The sequence below is a fragment of the Ranitomeya variabilis genome, chromosome 5 (assembly GCF_051348905.1).
Source record: "Ranitomeya variabilis isolate aRanVar5 chromosome 5, aRanVar5.hap1, whole genome shotgun sequence".
NCBI classification, from domain to species: Eukaryota; Metazoa; Chordata; class Amphibia; order Anura; family Dendrobatidae; genus Ranitomeya; species Ranitomeya variabilis.
The window spans coordinates 419,039,598-419,063,451 of record NC_135236.1 but is presented as its reverse complement, the minus strand read 5'-3'; the positions used below and the strand labels follow the sequence as shown (position 1 = coordinate 419,063,451).

At 41.2% G+C, this 23,854-nt stretch overlaps 1 protein-coding gene across 1 annotated transcript in view; it reads right to left on the bottom strand.

Annotated features, from left to right (window-relative positions):
* Window positions 1-4,311: 4,311 nt before the first annotated feature.
* Window positions 4,312-23,854, bottom strand: part of CAND1 (cullin associated and neddylation dissociated 1) — a 48,591-nt gene continuing 29,048 nt past the window's right edge. The window contains exons 6-15 of the mRNA XM_077265218.1: window positions 23,710-23,815; window positions 15,400-15,545; window positions 14,511-14,803; window positions 11,422-11,563; window positions 9,770-11,263; window positions 8,525-8,620; window positions 8,195-8,364; window positions 7,958-8,122; window positions 6,109-6,216; window positions 4,312-5,422 (exon numbers count right to left, since the gene is read on the bottom strand). Of these exons, the coding sequence (XP_077121333.1) occupies window positions 5,198-5,422; window positions 6,109-6,216; window positions 7,958-8,122; window positions 8,195-8,364; window positions 8,525-8,620; window positions 9,770-11,263; window positions 11,422-11,563; window positions 14,511-14,803; window positions 15,400-15,545; window positions 23,710-23,815 (2,945 nt within the window). The 3' untranslated portion in view covers window positions 4,312-5,197. The remainder of the gene's footprint in view (window positions 5,423-6,108; window positions 6,217-7,957; window positions 8,123-8,194; window positions 8,365-8,524; window positions 8,621-9,769; window positions 11,264-11,421; window positions 11,564-14,510; window positions 14,804-15,399; window positions 15,546-23,709; window positions 23,816-23,854) is intronic.

Genomic DNA, 23,854 nt, shown 5'->3' with positions numbered 1-23,854 from the left:
GTTGGTCTTTATTATATAGATTATTTTCAGCAACAGCGCGGTCATCTGTTCAGGTTCTCCTACATCCACTATTAGGGTGTGTCTCCCAGTTGTAATCAATAGTGATGAGCGAGTGTACTCGTTGCTCGGGTGACCTCCGAGTATTTATGACTGCTCGGAGATTTAGTTTTCATCGCGACAGCTGAATGATTTACAGTTACTAGCCTGCCTGATTACATGTGGGGATTCCCTAGCAACCAGGCAACCCCCAGCTAGTAGCTGTAAATCATTCAGCTGCCGCGATGAAAACTAAATCTACGAGCAGTTACAAATACTCGGCGGTCACCCGAGCATGCTCATGAAAACCCAAGCAACGAGTACACTCGCTCATCACTAGTTATCAAGGTTACCTTGTTAGGGGCCCACTCAGAAGTTTAAGGTGGGAGGCAGTGAAGTTTGAGAAGGTCTGTCTCAGAGTAAAAGTCCCAGTCCATGTCCCTGGTGTTTCCCACTGTTGATATAGTTTTGGCCATATAGAATATGATCATAGAGTTTGAAGGCGGAAAAAATCTTGTATGTTTTTCAGAGACTTCCATATCAGACACGGTGGCTCCAATTCAAGAGAGCTTTCACACCAGAACTCTGTAGAAAAAGTTTTGATAAGTCATAACACTTAGGTGCAACTCGGCATTGCACCAAAATTTTGCAACTTTTGCAGTTTTTACGCAACTTCCTCCCATCTCCACCAAAATAGGCGGAGCTGTGCTGGGATGAGGGCATGGAGGGAAACCAAAACTCGTGCAGGACTTGTTGAAGCGCAGCCAGCATGAAACGGCTGTAGTTCAACGAAAGTTTCTGCTCCTCTCCTGCTGTACCCGTTTTATGGACTAAATAAAGGACTGTTTTAATTGGATGGTGAGTGCCCCCTTTTTTCTTGACTATATTAGCTTTATCATTTTGGTGTGCACCCGTATTTCTACAGTTGTCTGGTGTTCTGCTAACACAGGTAGATTGATAATCACAGAAGTGCCAGCAGTACACTCCTTATCACATTACCAAATTATGTGACTGAAAAACAATATGGACTGAGGTGAGAGATCAAAATAGTTTAGATTTTCCCATTCAAGTGGCTAAAGCAGTCTGAAAGACTGTTATATAGATGCAAGCCACCTGACAGCGCTGAATATGGTGGGAACTTGGCCTAAGAAAGCTGCTTATTGAGCCCACAGCCATTCCTGACCACCCCCCACCCACCCCTTCATTATACATGTTCAGAAGGAATTATCTCCTGTTACAAGAATCAATTGTTAAAAAAAAAAATCAGTTACACTTAAAGGGCCACTGTCACCCCCTCCAGCCGTTATACAAATACCTGACTTTGTACCTGGAGGCGGTCCAAAGCCTCTTCTATGAATCTCCCAACTGCCCCAGGCAGGCGCGCACAGCGCAGGCGCCGGATTTAAGCAGAAACAGCGCGCAGGGGGCGGCGACCATCGCCCCTGAAGAGAAGAGTGACGGCAGTTGGGAGTTTCATAGAAGAGGCTTCGGACCGCCTCCAGGTACAAAGTCAGGTATTTGAGGCAAACTTTAAAACGCTTTATTGAGGGATTAACTGAATCAAAAACTAAAAGAGCCACCTTGTTAGAATGCAGCATTACTGCTGCACAAGGTGGCTCTTTTAGTTTATAACGGCTGGAGGGGGTGACAGTGGCCCTTTAAACAACAAGTGCCATAGGTAAGTATTAGTGATGAGCGAATATACTCGGTACTCGAGATTTCCCGAGCACGCTCGGGTGTCCTCCGAGTATTTTTTTAGTACTCGGAGATTTAGTTTTTAGCGCCGCAGCTGAATGATTTACATCTGTTAGCCAGCATAAGTACATGTGGGGGTTGCCTGGTTGCTAGGGAACCCCCACATGTAATTAAGCTGGCTAACAGATGTAAATCATTCAGCTGAGGTGAGGAAAACAATCTCCGAGCACTGAAAAATACTCAGAGGTCACCCGAGCGTGCTCTGGAAATCTCGAGTACCGAGTATACTCGCTCATCACTAGTAAGTATGTAACAAATAATGGAACCATGAACAGAAACTTGGGACTGAAACAATTGAGCATTGGACTTTGTGAACCTCTAATCCATAGCAATAGCAAGGTCTTCATGGATGCAGTTCACCTAGCATTAGTCATGTACATCAAAAATAAGCGTGTTAGGTTTGTTTTTAATTCTTTTATAATGTATGTCTCTAACTAAACAATATCCATTTTTATACTCAAGTGGCGGCTCCAACATCAGAGAAAAAAGGTATGAACTAGTGGTGAGCAAACATGGTCGTATGCCAAGTACAGTATCTAGTATAAACAGCTCTGATTACATGCCATCAAAAGTGCCTGCCAGGACGCATGCATGTAGAGCTGTAACATTTTATCTCAAAGAAGCATCCTCCCACATTTGCTTACAAGTCTTATTTTGAGACTGCCTGTATTTACACTGGCCAACTGCAGTCATTATACGACTGTCACACGGCCATCATTTAATAGCCTGATAAGACAAACCTAGCATTATGCGTACAAAGAATATTATTGCTCTCAGTAGCACATGTCCTGTTTACATAAGAAGTGCTGCAGAGAATGATTATTTTTAGGAAAGATTAGAAATCATTGACCAAACAAGCATTTTACTTGCTTCCGCAACTTAAATAAATTAGCATAGCATCCAAATGCCCAGTTTAGTCTTGTGCTTCAAGGAGTCCTGCAGAAGAATACTAACTTCTACTAGCCACATCTCTTGGATTTTGTGCCACACACAGACAGAGCTCCACAATTATTCAATACAAGCACTCGCGTTCAGTAATATCAGGTGTATCATAAGTTTTATAAGTTATGTTTCCATGTTTTTCTTGTGTCTTATAAGAAAGAAACAGAATACAGCTACACCTTTAATAGTGGGAGAGCAACAATTCTGAAGTTGGTCTCATTTTATAGAATAAACTGTTAGGTCAGATGGTTTATCACAACCACTTCTGAGTCACAAAACAATTTCAGAGTAAACACCGGTATTATTCAAGGTACAGGAATACTGCCATTTTTTAATGGGCAAAGTATTTAGTAGACAAGATACTGGCTTCCTGGAACTTTGGATACATTTTAACACTAGATTGCTTTAATGTAACATGTATACTGAACAAATAGTAGATTTAAAATTTATTTAAAACTATCATTTCTTTTTTAAATACCCAACATGAGCAAAATTTAGGTATTTTTGGGATTGCATACAGGATTTTCAAATATTAACCCGCCAGAGGTATTCTCTCCTAGAAGTATTGCATGTCTAGTTAAGAAATACAAATCTGAGGCAAATGTTATTATGGAGTTCTTTATGACAGGAAAACAAAACATTATATCCCCTCCTATCCTCCCCAGAAAAACCATCACTCTTGCCTAAAGCAGTCTGATATTACAGTTTTGGTATGTTCACATTGGCAATTGAGGCTGTCTTGAGCCTCCGCTGTAGATTAAGCAGGGCGGTGGAGTTGGTAAGCCAAACCTCAGACTCCTATTTCCCCGACCCCACAGAATGGCCTCACTATGGAGCATGTACATAAAGTGTAGCACAGATTCATCTCACCTAAAAGCTGAGACACTAAGATCAGAAACAGAACCGAAATTTATAGGACATTTCATAACTTTCCCAAATTCTTCTGAAAACATTTACAGCAGCATTGTACTACTGAACCCAATTTTTTATATATTTTATGAGTCGGTCCTTTAAATAAAGCACAAAATAGTGTACCATTTCATCCCATGGACACAAGCCTGACCTCATTATAATCAATAGATTGTCAGACCCGGTTATTTTTTTTATTTTTTGCTACATAAGGAATCTTGCCAGCATGATTTTGTAGTGAAACTAGCAGGTATGGCTGTGGAGGTCCTAGTATAACACTAATAATTATACCAGTTTAGTAATCTGAAGTGCAAGCGCTGAGAAATCAAGCTTTTATGCCACATGCAAATTAGTCTAGCCATGCCCCTGGCTAATTTACATGTGGTTTCACAGCTTGATTTCTCAGCACCAGCACATCAGATTACCGTACTACAAGAGAGGTAATTTTACTGATATACTAAGATGTATATAGCCATACCATTCATTTCACTAGTAGAATTGTTCAGGTCATTTTCATTTTAGTTGTCACGCTGCTCCTCTGATTAAAATAAACACGTGAACGAAGCCTTGGCCCCTTGTTTATATTCAGAATATTTTTTTCACTTACTCCTTGTATGGTACATTGTCACAACGTACAAACCTGAAAAGTTGTGAAATAGAAATGCAAAATGAAAAGAGCACATAAGCCAGTTATTTATTGATGTTCCCAGGTATGTAGTATGAACACAATTATTTCCAAAATGTCAATTATTTTCACTTCTATTTTTTTTTCAGTTTTCATCTGTTGGAATTGGCCAATTCTTCAACAAAAGCTATATTTTCACAGTACTTATAAAAACCTTGGTGAAATATAGGTTATTACTTATTGAGTGTTCTGCAAAGACGCTAGGACAAAAGGTTATAATACACTTAAATGCTTCTCAAATTTGTAACATTAAAACTGCACGGAAAACAATCTGCAGTTTCTGTAGAAATGCATGCTCTCTTATAGACATCATATACTGTGTGTGAACCCAGTCATGCAATCTAGTGCAGATTAAGGATAGAATTCTTCCACAACAAATTTAAAAGGGAACTTCTCAATTATGTCTGATGTATTAAATATTACAAAGACTTTGATCTGCAAGCCAGAAGCCTTTTACGTACAGGAATGAAGGGAACAGAAGTATAAAAAAAAAAAAAATCTAAATGTTTTGTCCTCAGCTCTGAAACCAGAGACAAAAAATGGAATAAAAATATGTTCATGGTCCGTTTTAACAGTTTTAATCCTAAACAATACAGTGGAAATGGATTCTGGAAAGTATTCCCATACATAATATATTCTAATTGATAACCATCTTTAAAATGGCTAAACCAATAACTTCTTTATTATGGAAACATAGTCTTGGAATAAAGGCTACAAAAAGCAACAATGGAATTAAGCCAAACCCCCTCCTTATAGAATGTGGAACATTGTGAAGCTTGATACGCGAGTTTTCAATCGTTTGCCTTATTCAGAACCTTTTAATTTCAGTGCATTATATGGTTCAATGTTATGGTCCCACTTAAGGAATATTTAAGTTGTGTCCATTAATTCCATGGTGGCAGACGAAGTATCTTTTTGAATACTTTCAAATATTGTGGCAAGTTCAGGATTTGAGCTGATCTGGGACTGGAATTCACTCATTAAGGGGCTCTTCTCTGCTTCAGGAATGGTTAAAAGTGCTGCCACTGCTCGCATTGCTGAGCGCTTTAGTTCGTCTTGCTTCTCAAATTCTTGTTTCACTGAGTTTGCCTTCACCTGCAGATTAAAAAAACAAAAATGTGTGTTATCCAAGCTTTAACATGGCTTACAATCCCTTGTTAAATAAGCTATATAATGTTCTAACCTAGTGTAATGTAGTGAGCAAGTCAAAGTGGTCACTGCTTTATGTGGGTTTTAATTGCAGTGGTTACAAGAATTAAAAAATAAAATAAATAAATTAGTCCAGATTCTCTGAAAGGAAAAAAACACCTCCTTATGAGAGGATCACAGCACCCAGTTCTGTGCCCTTTCTATACACAAATCCCACAATTCAAATCTGAAAATGCAAATATGTGGTTTTGCCAGCAGAACTGGATTTAGATAGACCTTGGATTGCACTAAAACTTTTAAGAAGCACGCTAACAGTTAATATACTCATTGATCACAGTCTTCCCTGATCCAATCCTCTTCTCAACCGACGTGACAAATTCTAACGTACGGATACGTCCAAGGTTGTAAAGGGGTTAAACAGCAGCAATTTGGTCTGCATTTTGCATCAACATTTGTACGATAAAATTAGAAGAGATGCGAAGGTTTTCATTATAACTTTTCTCGGACTTCGGTCAATACCTCTTTTGATATAAAATACTGAACAGAATACAAAAGTGTGAAAATGCTCTAATATGGGAACTGCTCCAAAATAGAAGAGAAAATCTGAAGAGAATAGAAAAAAGGTAACAAACCTTGGTTGTACAGGTGGCACGCAAGGGTTCCACCAATCTATCCAGCCTCTGCAGTACAGCACTCGGACATAAGGTAGACAATCTTACCAACATTAAAAATGTCAGCATCTGTACAAGAGAAAAAGAAAAAAATAAGACTTTGGTAGTTTCTGAATTCAATAAAGGTTTAGATTAGCAATAATCTACAGTAATTAGATAATGTAACTGCACTTTAGATATACATTATGGAAAGGTTTATAAACATCCAGCACCTGATCCAGGACCTGAGACCTCTACCGATCGCTCAAAACACTGTTACAAAGTGCCGACTGGGGGAGACAAGTGCCGAGATCCTGCATGAGCACAGGTCCACAGTGGTGTACAGGTTCATAGACTGACTGGACACCCACTGATCTGCAGGACGTATATAAACTGCTCAAAAAAATAAAGGGAACACTTAAACACCACAATGTAATGTAACTCCAAGTCAATCACACTTCTGTGTCCAGTTATGAAGCAACACTGATTATGAATCAATTTCTCCTGCTGTTGTGCAAATGGAACAGACAACAAGTAAAAATGATAGTCAATGAACAAGAGAACCCCTATAAAGGAGTAGTTCAGCAGGTGGTGACCACAAACCATTTCTATGTAACTCCTCCTTTTTGGCTGCCGTTTTGGTCAGTTTTACATTTTGTCATTGCTCTCACCCCTAGAGCTACACTAACAACCCACAGAAGTTGTGCAGGTTCAGGATGGCACATCAATGTGAGCTGTGACAAGATTAGCTGTGTCTGTCAGCGTAGTGTCCACAGCATGGAGCAGATAGGAGACGTGAAGGGGGCTGTAGGATGGCAGCAACCCAGCAGCAGGACAGCTACTTCCTCCTTTGTGCAAGGAGGAACAGAAGACATGCCAGAGACCTGCAAAATGACCTCCAGCAGGCAAGTAACATCCATGTGTCTGCTCAAACTGTCAGAAACAGAGATTGGCAAATTCAACATTGGTGCCCTGTGTTCTTCATGGCTGAGAGCAGATTCACACTGAGCACATGTGACAAGTTTGGAGATGCCGTGGAGAACGTTCTGTTGCCTGCAACATCCTCCAAATGACCAGTTTTTGGCAGTGGGTTAGTAATTGTGTGGGGAGGCATTTCTTTGGAGGGCCGAAAAGCCCTCCATGTGCTAGTCAGAGGTACCCCGATTGCCATTAGGTACCAGGAGGAGATCCTCAGACCCATAGTGAGACCATATCCAGGTACAGTGGGCCCTGGGTTCCAGCTGATGCATGACAATGCTAGGCCTCATGTGGCTGAAGTGTGTCAGCAGTTCTTGCATGAGTAAGGCATTGGTGCTATGGACTGGCCCCCCCGTTCTCCAGACCTGGATACAATCGAGCACATCTGGGACACCATGTCTTGTTCCATCCATCAACACCACGTTGCACCACTGATGCTTTAATCCAGGTCTGGGAAGAGATCCTACAGGAGAACATCCACCGCCTCGCATGGCCAGGCGTTGTAGGGAGGTAATACAGGCAAATGGTGGCCACATGAACTACTAAGCATCATTTCATTGTCTTGAGGTATTTCAAAAGTTGGATAAGACTGTAATTTTATTTTATACTTTGAAGTTGAGTATCAATCTAAATCGAGACTTCAAGGTGATATCAATTTTGATTTACATTCATCATTTTTGTTCTATTGTTCTCAATGCATTCTACTATGTAATGAATAAAGATTTGCAACTGGAATATTTCATTCACTGATTTAGTATGCCGTATTTTAGCGTTCACTTTATTTTTTTGAGCAGTGTATATTATAACATTTTAAAGTCTATCTTCACTTAAAAGCAATCTACTCTTTGATTACCTTAATGTCATAATGATCCTTTAAGCCATCCTCCACATGGTTTAAGAATTCAAAGATGTCCAGCCTGTCCAGACAACTGTCAAGAAGGGTGTACATACACTCAAAGGCAGCTTTCCGGATGTCCAGACCATCATCGACCGTGTGTTTGAAAGGACCCATTTCCACCTGAATATACAAAATACATTGGAATACAGATGGAAAGATAATAGTAGGAAAGCCATAATGTCTTTCACTAACCTCTCTTATAAGTTCTTTTCTGACTTTCGTTTCATTGTAAAGATGAGGAAGCACAGAATCAAGCAAATCTCGAATCAATGATGGCTTGTTGTGTGCAGCAGAGTTAAAGGTCACTAGGGCTACTCGTCTCACATTTAAGTCTGGATCCTCCAAGGTCTTCAAAAAGTCACCTGTCAGAATAGGGGGAAAAAACATTTTGATGTAATAAAGGGGTGTGAAAAATGTTTACTTTGTAACTGTTCTGTGAAAAAAAAAAACATAGGCATGTATCAACATGAATTCCCTCTGCCTCAGTGACTATTGAATATATCATCAGTATATGAAGCTTACCAATGCAATTCTTCAGCAGTGGATCAATGGGCTGAGGATGATCAGAAATTGTAAACTTAACAGCTGTTACTACAGAGCTCCGTGCATATGATGAACCTTGAAATCAACAAAAAAAAAAAAAAAAAACATTATGAGGGTACTAAATCTGCAGACATTAAAACAGTTTGCTCATTCTCTTAATTCTGATATGGCGCAGACAACTTTTGCCATGGTGCGACAGTAGCTGAGGCATCTAACCCATAATGAGTATCATGCAAAGATTCTATGCTCATATTATAACTTTGTTGGTGTACGATCACTACATGTCCAACAATTTTTTTTTTTTTTGTTAAGCAACTCTTCCGCTCAATATGAAGTTGCATCTCTCCATGGCTGACATTAGATGCCTAGCCAAAAATAGAACAAAATGCCTCCGTTTCCACTTTTCTTTCCTTATTCCATCACTTCCAAATTATTGAGAGCCCAAATGACACATACAATACACATAATGAAAGGGCTACGGTATATGGTTGCTTTTAAAGGGGTTGTGCTGATTTAAAAATGTTTTTAACCCACAGGCTTAATAGCATAAAGTAAGAAATTGAGCTGTAGTTACTCTTCCAAGGTCTAGAAACAACTTTTTCACTGTTGATCAACAGCATCAATGACGTCACATTTACAGGGCTGCAGACAGTCAGGGAGCTCAGCGGCTCAACTTATATCGACAGCATGAGCCTCTGAGCTCCGCGATTAGCTGCAGCACTGCCAATGTGACGGTCACCACTGAAGTTAGTCAACAAAGACCAGAGTGAGAGTTAGCACTGGGTCCAGAGAGGGTGAAGAAAGCTCAGTTTGTTAATTTAATCATCAATGAGCCTGTGGGCTAAAATATTTAAAATGTGACAACCTCTATAAAAGCTCCATTATAGTTATAGAAAACCATGGCAATATGTCAATGTTCCAGGCTGAAAGGTACCAAAAGGCAAAATATTTGTTTCACCATGCAAGGGAGTCCAGAAGTGTATTTAATCAGATAAATAATTAACCATATTGAGTTTTAAGTGTCCACAAATTAAAAGACTACTGCAAGAAACAGTATTGCAGTTACATGGCTAAAATACAGCCGTAAGTGATTAAGAATATCACTGGTATTTCTAAAAAGAAGCCATGCTGCACTGCTTATAATTAAGCAGTATTTTCATGATTAAAACTGATTATGTACCGCTACGAGACTGTACACTATAAGCCTAATATTTCTACACATACCTGCCGCCAAGTATCCTTTGAGGCGTGGTAAGAGCGTCTCTGGATCTATCAATGTCAGCTTGCCCAAGCATTCAGCAACAACATTCCTGGTTCCTTCCTCAGCACATTCAGAGTGTTTCAGTAGTAAAGACCAGATATTTTCCACATATGGCTTAAGGCCCACTACTGATGAAGAGCTTATTATTTCTTTTAAGGAATGAAGTAGAAGGTACTGCCTTTTGGGTTGACTAGTTATCTCTTGTAAGACAAATGGCAGATACTCTGGTAGGTTGCCTACACTGATACTTCCAAGTGCGTAAGATGCTGCAGATTTTACTTCTTCGCTAGGAGAGGAAAAGGCTTCTAATATAACAGATTTTAGCTCTATCTGTCCACTCAGATCAATGTGATGTCCAACTTCACCTAAAGAAAGCAAAGCCAACAGGCGAATGGAGTCTGTAGACCTAGAGTTTTTAACATCTTGGATAAACTGACCAACAACAGCTGGTCCTTCTTTTGGGCATGCCCGAGTGAGTGCTGCCACACATTTGGCAATAGAATAGTACGACTGCTTGTGGGTGAGAGAAGTACTCTGGGCATATACTGGACCGGTCAGCATGCGTAGTAAATCCATGTAGCCCAAACTCGCAGTTGATGTCACGACTAAGGCTTGGAAAAACTCTAACATTGCGCTAAGAGCTCCTCCTTGAAGTAATGGTGACCTCACAAGGCCAATTAGTTCATTAAGGATAGATCCACTAATCTTTGATAGAGAAGATGGATAAACTTTAGCTAATGTGGTCAGAAAGCTTATTGCCATCTGAGACACGTGCATATCACTTTCACTAATGAGAGGCGGAAGCTCGTCCAGTACTGCATCAATCATGGAAGCAGTCAGGCTGTCGCTATAATTTTTAATCAAGATGTCTAGAGCAGAAAGAGTGCCCAGTTTTAACGCCCTCTGATTCTTCCGGAGAAATGAGGCAAGGATTGGCACTCCTTCTCCTAAGATTGGCCTCAGATCTATTTTCAATGGAGATCCAGCTATTAAAGTTAGAGCCTTCACTGTAGTAAGCCGAGTGATCTCATTTTTCAGTCTCTCAAGGAAGATTTGAAGGGTACTAGGGAGATCACTTCCCAAATTATCCCCGAGACTACAGATTATTTGACCCATGCAGGAGATTGCACGTTCTTTTACTTCTTGATCAATATCTGCGGCTTTCAACCTCTTGATTGTACATGTAAACAAATCTTTTATGTATGGGTTTGCATCGAAGGAAGAAGGTTGGTCCAGCGGTCTAATGACTTTCACAAGCTGCTGAGCCACTAACAGGGCTTCAGATGTGATTTTGTAAAAGGGATCTCCGACACAGATCACCACAGGTGCCACCAAGGCCTGGACATGTGGATGGAAGACTTGAGGAGAATGATTGCAGAGGATTACATACAAACATGATAAAGCATCTATTTTCAGATTAGAAGAGCTTGACTTGTCATTTAACGAAAAGATAATTCCTGTAAAAAAATAAAAAATAAAGTAATGAACCATTAAATTATAGAAAAGGGTTTATTTTGGTTTTTTTCAGGATTTTAAAATTTCACTCCACATAGAATATTTTGAGGATTGGGGAAAGGGGGACAAAAAGAAACACAGAAAGGAAATGGCCACTTACCTGGCACAAGAACAGGAACATGCTGTGTCAGAGCCCCAGGTAGTACATTCACCAACTCGGTCAGCATATTAAAACAACACTGCCGCGTCTTCACACTTTTTTCCTTCATTTGTTTATGTAGCGCTTTAACAATGTTAGGTACCTACATACACAAAGGAAATGTAGTGACTGTACACGTGGTCAGAGGCTTAGCGATGGTGAAATATTGCATACTGCCTAAACGATCTTCAATTTTAAGCTGTCAATTCCAAAAGGTGTTTCAACAGGCGGTGTTTCGTTACATAAAGAACTTTGAAAATTACTTACATTAGCAAAGTGTCCACTTTGCCTACTTCTCGTCAGTCATGCAACACCGCCATGTTTACTAGTCGCATTAGACAGACCCTGCAATTAGGACGTGAAACCTTTTTGGCACATCCTTTTGTGCATATGGGGGACAAAGCTGACTGCACGGACAAGCGCATGTATTTTTTCAACTGCACAATGACACACACCAAAAAGATTTAATAACGTCCTAACTGCATGCCGGATCTTATGTACTTATACACAATGTGACTGGAAAACAGCCAGCTCACAACAGAGGAAAGGATACAGATTGGAAGCTATTATGGGCAGGGTTGCCATTATTTTTGTTTTAATTATTGTATTAACTTTAATGTTAATGAACTGTTGAATTGTAAAGCGCTGCGGAGTATGTTGGCGCTATATAAATAAAGATTACTGATGGAGAGGATGGAGTGGGTCATGCTACTTCTGTGACGTTGTAGAAACCATTGCTAAGAAAATAAGCAATTTCATTATGGTGGAGGATGCACGTAAAACAGCAAAGAATGATAATGGACTAATAATTAAGAAACCTTTTCATTGCTAAGTGAATTAAAACTCACTGTTACCAATCTTAAAAGCATTTATTTAGTCCACAGTGCCCACATTACTCTTACACACTATTACTAACATTGCCAAAAAATGGAATCAGAAACTCCCCTCATGACCCGCTGACACAGGGTGAGGTTTAAAGGGACGGTCCACTTCTCAATCTGAAGGTTTGTCAGCCCACCCCCCATTAAACTAAAAACATCTATACTTTCCTCCCGTGCCGCCACCATTCCAGTGTTGTCAACACTCATGTTCCCAGGCTCATGTGAGGTTGTCATGTCAAGAAAGCCCTGCACCCAATCAGCTCGGCTATCACTGTCCCCACCTTCGGACGTAAAAGTAATCAACAGGAAGGCAGAGCTGCAGTTGACCGCTCATTTACCCTTAATTACATATACGTCTGAAGGCGGGGACAGTGACATCAGCGTTGATTGGGCGCAAAGTCACAGTTAACGCAAGTGCTGACACCATTGGAGTGGCACCAGCATGGGAGGTGAGTTTAGGAGTTTTCATTTTTTTTTTTTTTTTTGGGGGGGGGGGGGGGGAAACATTCAGATTGAGAAGGGGTTGCCCTACTAGTGGACAACCCCTTTAATTTTAGAGATAGGACCGTCCCAATTGGGTGTATCTTGACGAGCAGGGAAGGCTTAATTTTTTTTATTTCTTTTTAATCAAAACAGTGTCAACCAAGTACCCCAAGTTATTTATAAGTGCTATTACTATTTACTTACTGGAGGGTATCTGCTAATTTTGTTTTAGGTTAGTTTTTTCTGTTAGGTGGCTACAGTGTGAATGTGTACCTACACGTTGCACTTATACCAAAATATGTTCTGTCTCATTTCTTTGGTTTTATTTCAGGGGTTTTTTTTGTACAAAAAGAGGTATGGGGTCCCCTCTTATTTGGGGAGGGCATTTTGTCTATATATAGTTTTTCCATAAGCAGGTGTCTGAACAGTCAGGCCTGGGTCCTGCTCTGCTTACGTCTGCTAACACAGGGTGAGTTTTAATATTAGAGATAGGACCTTCCTTATTGGGTACACCTTGTTGCAGTTGGATGGCTTTTAAGTTTTTATTTTTTAATTAAAACTATGTCAACCAAGTACCCCATGTAATTTACAAGTACTATATGCTATTTATTTAGATACTGCAGGGTATGTTAATTCTGTTTTTATCTTAGGTTCTGAATGTTAACTTTGCAAAAAAAAAAACAACAAAAAGAATTAGAAGCTCTCCTCATACCTGCCTCTACCCAATTCGTGGAAAACCTTCTCTGCATCACTTCGAGGGTATGGCGCTCGCCCAGACATGGGACAGAATGCTCAGAACCCACTAATCTTTTTGAACTGTTCTGGGCATTGGTTTATTTTACTTTTCTAAACTGCTCCACTCATTCATACTTTCTTTTATCTTTGTCTTATGACCCATTTACACTGGCCAGTAACAAGTGCTGATTGACAATATTCAAGGCATTCAGCGCTCCTTTACCGTTTTATTAACACGGGCTGATTAACAATACAATGAATATCACAATTCTGTCCCTGTATAAAAAAAAAAAAACTTGTTAGCATGTTACACAGGGTGACATGCTGCCAATAAAAGTGATTTTCATAAATATAAATCCAGTCGCAAAGATTGAGTAAGGTGATTATTTATAGTGATGAGCGCAAGTGCTCGTTACTCGTGGTTGGCTAGGGTGATCGGATATGCATGAGTATCGCGGGTGCTCCAGTGACACATTCTAGTCCCCGCGACTGCATGTTTCGCGGCTGTTAACAATCCCCGCATGTTTTGTTGCTGTTCAACAGCTGCGAAACGGGCGGTCGAGGGGACTCGAACGTGTCACTCGAGCACCCACGTTACACGGTGCATACCCAAGCACATTATGCAAACTATAATAACAAGCACTTGCACTCATCACTATTTATTTACCCTGATGAATAAATTGGAACAAGCGTTTTGAAGAATAAAAAAAGCTCCTGTCCTATTATCAGCAAGTTTAAAAGACCTTAACTTTTATTTTATCTTTGTGCTCAGGTATTAAGAGACATATACTTGATATGACTTCAGGCTGTCTCATGATCGTTCACACATCAGGTGAGGACTTGCAACTGCATAACACCAAGTATTGTGCACAGTTCCTATTAGTTGACATTATATAAAATAAAGCCACTCAATAATGCATTACATAAAATAAAAGGCAATAAAGTCCCAACCTGGCTCTGCAGCATCGTCAAGGGCGTCTCTCCCTGCTCCATTGCATCTGGGTCACAAAGCCAGCTTTGCACTGGCCTCGTTTGCTTGAGAAGTGATAGATATGCATGGAACACATCAGCCTTAACATTCTCTTCACGTTCCTTAAACCTGGCTATTAGTGCTGGAGAGACAGTCTTGTAGAATTCTGGCAGCATCTCATGGCGAGTGCTGACCACAGCATCCAGGCACTTAGCAGCTGCACGTCGCACCTTCCAGCTCATATCATCATCATCACTGTACTCGTCATCACTACCTGCGGCCAGACAGATGTATTATAGCGGCACACTTTTACATGAAGGTTATAACAAAGTCACTTAATGTCACCAAACTTAGCATCACTTCATTCATACTTGGTAGGCGATTGCATTACAATAATTGACAATTCCTTAAGGAAAGTACAGGAAGAACTTTCAGGCAGCGGGTTTTTCTTTTGATAGATATGCTGGCTTGCAGGAAGTATAACTTCAGGATGACTTTTAGGCTACTTTCACACTAGCGTTTTTGGCTGCACGTTGCAATGCGTCGTTTAGGAGAAAAAACGCATCCTGCAAAGTTGTCTGCAGGATGCGTTTTTTCCCCATAGACTAACATTACCGACGCAGTGCCACACGTCGCAACCGTCGTGCGACGGTTGCGTCGTGTTTTGGCGGACCGTCGCCACAAAAAAAGTTACTCTGCCCCCTCCTCCCCGGACCTTGCAATGGGGCAGCGGAAGCGTCATAAGACTGCTTCCGCTGCCCACGTCGGGCATTTTTTTCACAGTATGCGTCGGTACGTCGGGCCGACGCAGCGCGACAGCCCCGTACCGACGCTAGTGTGAAAGCAGCCTTAGTCACTGGTTCACAATACCTTGATCGTCATCATCGACACCATCAGCATCCATCGCATTTTCATCTTCATCCTCATCATCATAGTTGTAATTGGGATCATAGGTCAAGTACTTGAGACAGATATTTATGATAGTGGAAACATGTGGATATACTTCCTTGGGGCAACTACAAGAAAGATTAAGGTGCAATGTCACTCTGTACAGATAATACAATCTCCTAAATACCATAAACCATTACATGCCAGGAGCCAATCTAGAAAGCCATCAATTTTAGACCCTGAATATTAACCACAGAAGATTTACAAAGGAAAAAACAACACACACTGTACTTAAAGGGAACCTGTCACCACGTTTTTGGAAGATGGGATAAAAATAGCGTTAAATAGGGGCAGAGGTGGGCGTTACATTAGTGTGTTTGTTATGCGTTTATTACCCACCTAAGTTGCCGAAATACCTTTGCAAAGTCTCCGTTTTCGCCTGTCAATCAGGCTGGTCTGGTCAAAAGGGCGTTGTCTTCCCCCAGATTTTGCGTAGTTTTCCGTTGGTGGCGTAGTGGTGTGCGCATGCCCAAGGTCCCGAATCCACTGCCAGGGGATTTAAAAGAGCGCGCTGTTCGTTATTTCCTTGGTGATCGGTGGGCGCGGCCATCTTCCTTTGGCCGCGCGTGCGCAGAAGCGGCGCTCTGCTGGCCGCGGCTTCAGGAAAATGGCCGCCGCGATATCCATCTGCGCACGCGCGGCATCCCGCAGCCATTTTCCTGAAGCCGCGGCCAGCAGAGCGCCGCTTCTGCGCACGCGCGGCCAAAGGAAGATGGCCGCGCCCACCGATCACCAATGAAATCACGAACAGCGCGCTTTTTTAAATCCCCTGGCAGAGGATTCGGGACCTTGGGCATGCGCACACCACTACGCCACCAACGGAAAACTACGCAAAATCTGGGGGAAGACAAGACGCCCTTTTGACCAGACCAGCCTGATTGACAGGCGAAAACGGAGACTTTGCAAAGGTATTTCGGCAACTTAGGTGGGTAATAAACGCATAACAAACACACTAATGTAATGCCCACCTCTGCCCCTATTTAACGCTATTTTTATCCCATCTTCCAAAAACGTGGTGACAGGTTCCCTTTAATGCTGAGCCTTAAGTTGATGTCCACTGTTTTACATTTTTTGTTATTGCATGTTGTTTAGACTAAAAAACATTTTTTGAAATGGGTTTTCTTTAAAGGGAACTTTACAGCTTTCCAAGGCACCACCACCACATTTCTAATGCTACCAAGATACCCTTCCTAACAAGACCATTTTATTGTCTTATTGATCACTGTATATGCCAAAAACCGTTTAAATAAAACTGTGGTGGCAGTATGCCAGATAGTAGGGTCATTGGTTTCTCCAAACTAATTATCACACGACTGTGGGCATGAGTAACATGATTTGGATCACAGCCAGCTCTTTGCAGATCTCTGCCTCCAAGACAATGTGCAGTAAGTTGGGTGTATGCACCCCAGAATCACTGGCACACTGCCTACACCCAAGGAGGCACCTGTAACTTAACAGCCAGCAGTTTTGCAGAGCAATGGGTAATGGCTGCAGTCCGGCATCACCAGAGCGCTGATGAAGCCAGGGTGTGCGTGGTTAGGGTGGCTGTGTCCTACATCACTGCTGCCTCCAGTGACATGCACAGTGTGCAGATGAAGCTGGGGTACCATGCATTATCAGAGGGGAGATATTTGCAAAGAGCCTGCAGTCAAGTCGCTTTTGCAAATTATGTTACTCACACCTACAGGTCGCGTGATAATATAATGGAACAATTAGTGTGGAAAAATAATGCCCCCAGTTCTAGTCACCCACTACTTAGCATATTGCCATGGCAGTTATAAAAACAACTCTTGGAATAGGGAAAAGGCAAGGACCATCCGCCTGGTCACCTAAACGTCCTGCATGCGTTAAGGTCCTGCCATGCAGACCTGAGAAGGGACAATATGACAGATTCCACACTGTTCTCACTCGGTCACGAGTGGGATAACATAGTAACACATTCCACTGTTTCTCTCAATGATGGATCTGAAAGAAAAAGGAGAAATTACTTAAAAAAAATAAATAAATAAAAAAGCCTTAGGCTATGTGCACACGTAGGAAATGTGGTGCAGAATTTTCTGCACTAAGGCATGTGCACACTTTGCGGATTTTGCTGCGGATCCGCAGCGTTTCTGCAGCTGCGGGTCCGCAGCAGTTTCCCATGAGTTTACAGTACAATGTAAACCTATGGGAAACAAAAAACGCTGTGCACATGCTGCGGAAAAAGCCGCGTGGAAACGCAGCGGATTACATTCCGCAGCATGTCACTTCTTTTCTGCGGATTTTCACCAGCTCCAATAGGAAAATGCAGATGAAAACCGCATAACCGCGACGGGTTTTCACTGCGGATTATGGAAATCCGCTGCGGAAAAATCCGCAGTGGAATCCGCAAAGTGTGCACATAGCCTAAATCTGCATCTCCTGGCAGAAAACGCAGGTGCAGATTTGATGCAGTTTCTGTGTAGTTTCTGTGCAGTTTCTGCGCAGATTTTACCAGTGCAGATTTTATCATGGAGGGGTGCAGAAACGCTGCAGAATTGCACAAAAGAAGCGACATGCACTTCTTTGAAATCTGCAGCGTTTCTGCGCAGGTTTTTCTGCACCATGTGCACAGCTTTTTTTTTTCACATTGATTTACATTGTACTGTAAATCACAGTGCAGTTCTGCACCAATTCTTCACTAAATCTGCATCGTGTGCACATACCCTTAGGCTATGTGCACACTTTGCGGATTCTGCTGCGGATTTTTCCGCAGCGGATTTGTTGAAATCCGCAGTGCAAAAAGTACTGCGGATTTATCGTGTTTTTTTGTGCGGTTTCCACTGCGGTTTTAGACACCTGCGGTTTTTTAACATGGAGCAGGTGCCAAAACGCTGCGGATTCCGCACAAAGAATTGACATGCTGTGGAATGTAAACCGCTGCGTTTCCGCGCGTTTTTTTCTGCAGCATGTGCACAGCGTTTTTTGTTTTCCATAGGTTTACATTGTACTGTAAACTCATGGGAAACTGCTGCGGATCTGCAGCAAAAACCGCAAAGTGAGCACATAGCCTTAAAGTAGGGACCAGCTAAAACGGATTAGTTTTGTGCCAGTTAGTGAGTGAAACATGCTGAAGGGGAGACAACTTTTTTTGCCTACACCCATTGTCTCCTGTTTCTCCCAATGAAGCGATTGAGAACCATTTTTGGATCATGTATTAAATCAATAGGACAATAAAACAGGCTCACTAGGAAGGGAATAATGGTAGCAATAAATATATGGTGGTGGTTTTGGGGGGCCTAGAGAAACTGTCTGGTTCCCTTTAATGAGAATCACCGTGATAATGCAGACCAATATACAACCACCATGTTATAGAGCAGGGGGAACTAAGCAGAATATATAGTTTTGTTAACAAAGACTCCGTATAACCCATGGGGTCATCATTAATAGTCAGCTCTGAGATTTTTGGTCTAGTAGGCTGTCCTACTAATGATTGACAGGTATCCCTGTATATGCACCTTTACAAAGAACATTGTCAATCACTTAGGATTGCCCACTGGACTGAAAAAAAAATTCACAGAAAGCACAATGAATAAAACACAGGTTACACTGAATCTTTTCTCACAAAGTTATGTATCAGTCTACTCAGCTCCCCGGCTCTGTAGCATGCTGCCTGCATTTTCACAGCAACGGGTTCCCCTTAAACTTATGGCACAGTCTGCTTCCTACAGTGTCTATTGTTAGTAAACTAGGAATTGGTTATAGAACTTGTTCTGGAAGGAGAGTTTGTAACTGTCTTTTTCTGTGCTCCTCTCAGCTGATTTAAGACTACAACATTAAATTGTACAAGAAAACATGAAAGAGCCAAACAATAATTTTTAATGAAACCCACCTTCAAAAATTATTTTTAACACCAAATACAAGCATAAAAAAAAAAAAAAAAAAAAAAGGATGAAGCCATTGAAAATAATGATGCAGACAGTGTGCTGTCGAGCAGCACCTCCAGCTATTGGAGGTGGGCAGCAAGGAGGAAGTCTAACTTTTAACCTACTACTTTATTTTTTCTAAAGTGGATGAATTCTCAGTATGACCTGAAGACATTCACATTTGAGGTATAGACCCTGTTCACATTACATTTTGAGCCCATGTTTAATAAAAGCTGGGAGAAGCTCCTGAAATACAGGTGCTTCTCGCAACATTAGATCATCAAAAAGTTACTTTATTTCAGGTCTTCAATACAAAAAGTGAAACTCATTATATAGAGTCATTATAGAGTGATCTATTTCAAGTGTTTATTTCTATTAATGTTGATTATGGCTTACAGCCAATGAGAACCCTTAAGTCATTATCTTGGTAAATTAGAAAACCTTATAACACCAGCTTGAAAAATTATTTTAACCCCTTCATGACATTGGGATTTTCCGTTTTTCCATGTTCGTTTTTCGCTCCTCTCCTTCCCAGAGCCATAACTTTTTTATTTTTCCGTCAATATGGCCATGTGAGGGCTTATTTTTTACAAAACAAGTTTTACTTTTGAACGACATCATTGGTTTTAGCATGTCGTGTACTAGAAAACGGGAAAAAAATTCCAAGTGCGGTGAAATTGCAAAAAAAAGTGCAATCTCACACTTGTTTTTTGTTTGGCTTTTTTACTAGGTTCACTAAATGCTAAAACTGACCAGCCATTATGATTCTCCAGGTCATTACGAGTTCATAGACGCCAAACATGTCTAGATTCTCTTTTATCTAAGTGGTGAAAAAAAAATTCCAAACTTTGCTTAAAAAAAAAAAAAATTGCGCCATTTTCCGTAGCGTCTCCATTCTTCATGATCTGGGGTCGGTTGAGGGCTTATTTTTTGCGTGCCGAGCTGGAATTTTTAATGATACCATTTTGGTGTAGATACATTCTTTTGATCGCCCGTTATTGCATTTTAATGCAATGTCGCAGCAACCAAAAAAACGTAATTCCGGCGTTTCAAATTTTTCTCTCGCTACGCCGTTTAGCGATCTGGTTAATCCTTTTTTTTTTTTATTGATAGATCGGGTGATTCTGAACGAGGCGATACCAAATATGTGTAGGTTTGATTTTTTTCTTTTATTGATTTATTTTGAATGGGGCGAAAGGGGGGTGATTTAAACTTTTATATTTTTTTTTATTTTTCCATTTTTTTTTTTTTTTTTTTTTTTTTTTTTAAACTTTTGCCATGCTTCAATATCCTCCATGGGAGGTTAGAAGCTGGCACAACTCGATCGGCTCTGCTACATAGCAGCGATCATCAGATCACTGCTATGTAGCTTAATAACAGGCTTGCTATGAGCGCCGACCACAGGGTGGCGCTCACAGCTAGCCGGGATCAGTAACCATAGAGGTCTCAAGGACCTCTATGGTTACCATTCTGATGCATCATGTGACGGGGGTCGGCGATTAAATGCCGCTGTCAGCGTTTGACAGCAGCATTTAACTAGTTAATAGCGGCGGGTGAATCGCGATTTCACCCGCCACTATTGCGGGCACATGCCAGCTGTTCAAAACAGCTGACATGTCCCTCCTTTGATGCGGGCTCACCGCCGGAGCCCTGCATCAAAGCGGGGGATCTGACCTTGGACGTACTATCCCTTCCGAGGTCAGAAAGAGGTTAAAATCTGAAATGTTGGCCTACTGAAATGTATGTTCAGTAAATGCACTCAATACTTGGTTGGGGCTTCTTTTGCATCAATGCGGCGTGGCATGGAGACGAACAGCCTGTGGCACTGCTGAGGTGTTATGGAAGCCCAGGTTGCTTTGATAGCAGCCTACAGCTTGTCTGCATTGCTGGGTCTTGTGTCACCTATCTGCCTCTTGACAATACCCCATAGATTTTCTATGGGGTTAAGGTCAGACCAGTTTGTTGGCCAATGAAGCACAGTGATACTGTTGTTTTTAAACCAGGTATTGAGCTTTTGGCAGTGTGGACAGGTGCCAAGTCCTGCTGGAGAATGAAATTTCCATCTCCACAAAGCTTGTCGGCAGAGGGAAACATGAAGTGCTCTAAAATTCCCTGGTAGTCGGCTGTGCTGACTTTGGTCTTGATAAAACACAGTTGACCTACACCAGCAGATGACATGGCTCCCCAAACCATCACTGATTGTGGAAACTTCACACTAGACCTCAAGCAGATTGGATTGTGTGCGTCTCCACTCTTCCTCCAGACTCTGGGTCCTTGATTTCCAAATGAAATGTAAAATTTACTTTCATCTGATAACACCTTGGACCACTGAGCAAAAGTCCAGTTCCTTTTCTCCTTGTCACAGGTAAGATGCTTCTGGCATTGTCTATTGGTAATGAGTCGCTTGACACAAGGAATGCGACAATTGTAGCCCATGTCCAGGATACATCTGTGTTTGGTGGCTCTTGAAGTAATGACTCCAGCAGCAGTCCACTCCTTGTGAATCTCCCCCAAATTTTTGAATGGCCGATTCTTAATCCTTTCAAGGCTGCGGTTATCCCGGTTGCTTGTGCACCTTTTTCTACCACACTTTTTCCTTCCGCTCAACTGTCTTTAGCAATGACCTTTTGTGGCTTACCCTCCTTGTGGAGTGTGTCAATGAGTGCCTTCTGGACATCTGTCAAGTCAGCAGTCTTCCCCATGATTGTGGAGCCTACTGAAACATACTAAGGGACCTTTTTAAATGCTTAGGACGCCTTTGCAGGTGTTTTTTTGTTAATTATTCTAATTTACTGAGATAATGACTTTTGGGTTTTCACTGGATGTAAGCCATAATCATCAACATTAATAATAATAAACACTTGAAATAGATCACACTGTTTGTAATGACTAGGAGTTTCACTTTTTGTATTAAAGAACTGAAATAAATTAACTTTTTGATGATATACTAATTGTATGAAAAGTACCTGTACATCTCTCATGGAAGGCTGCACATATACAGATTATTACAGCAAAGGCCAAAATAACACACTCATAGGGTATGTTCCCACAATCAGAGATACTAGCGTTCTCGAAGCAGCGCAATTTCGCCGTGTCCAAAATGCTGCGTTTATTGTACAAGCAAAGGTGATGGGATTAATAGAAATCGCATACCCACTCTGCGTTTTTAAGCTGTGTAAATTCACCTGCAGTGCGTTTTTCCAAGTCGCAGCATGTCAATTTCTCTTGTGGGTACGCTGAAGTCTCCTGTGCAAATTCCTGACGTCATCGCTCATCAGTCACCGGGTCTCGGGTGAGTGTGAAGAAGCTACTGCTCAAAGTCTATGGAGCCTCATTTTGAGTATCCATAGGCTTTGATCTAGGTAATCAAGGAATGTCGTGGGAAACGCTACGCTGGACCACGTCAAAGCAGGAAACTGCTTTCTTACTAAATTGGGAAACCAGGAAAAAAGTTGGGAAGTTTTGTTGTTTTTTTTTTAAATAAAAACAGTTTTATCTTTATACTTACTGGGTTAGTAATAGGGTGTCCGATAGACGCCTCTCCATTACCAACACCGGGGGCTTGAAGCCAGCTGACACTACATAAGCTGGCATCAACCCAATAAACCATTACCCCAATTGTCACTGCACTAAGGCAATCAGAGAAGAAAAAGAGAATGCGCCAGAACTAGCGCATCTAATAGTGCCACTTCTGACGTGGCTGCGGGTTAGCATTTGTAGGCTAGGAAGGACCCAAGAACCATGGATCTTCCCAACCTGATAATATCAGCTCACAGCTGTCGGCTTTACCATTGCTGGTTATTAAAAATAGGAGGGACCCACACTTTTTTTAAATTATTTTTTAGGCTAAACAATTATAAACACCTTTTAGTGCCATATGAAAGGCACTAAAGGGTGAAAGCTTATAATATGTAGGGAGGTGTTGGGAAATTAGATATATGCAGGATATGATATTTCTATCATCTATCTACAGTAGCTATAACTTTATATATTTTTGTTTTGTGTCTGTATGTGTTAAGTGTTCGGCCCCTTGCTTTGGGAAACAGTTTTTGCTCTGCTGCTTGTGTCTCAACTCACTTTTGAGACAAAAACGCATGAAAAACCGCATGCAAAAAATGCACACAAAACCGCAAGGAAAAAATGCAAGTAAACTAATGTGGTTGCAGAAACTCAAACACTGATCGCGGGAAGGTATCCTGAGCCTCCATTGGATTAAATGGAGCTTTATGAACACCTGGCAGACACACCAGGAGCTTTTGCCAGGCATAGAACCATAAAGACAGCTTAACAGGCCCTAGATTTGGGCTCATGTGTTGGAAGGAGTCAACGCGAACACATTTTAACCTACCGTCTAACAAATGATTCAAAAGCCTGAATGCAGTATTCTCTTAGTTCATCATCATCAATGTTACAAAATTTAACCACAAGAGGAATTATCTTCTCTAAATATTCACCTGCAAAATAATTTGATGACATGTTTAGATACCATATAG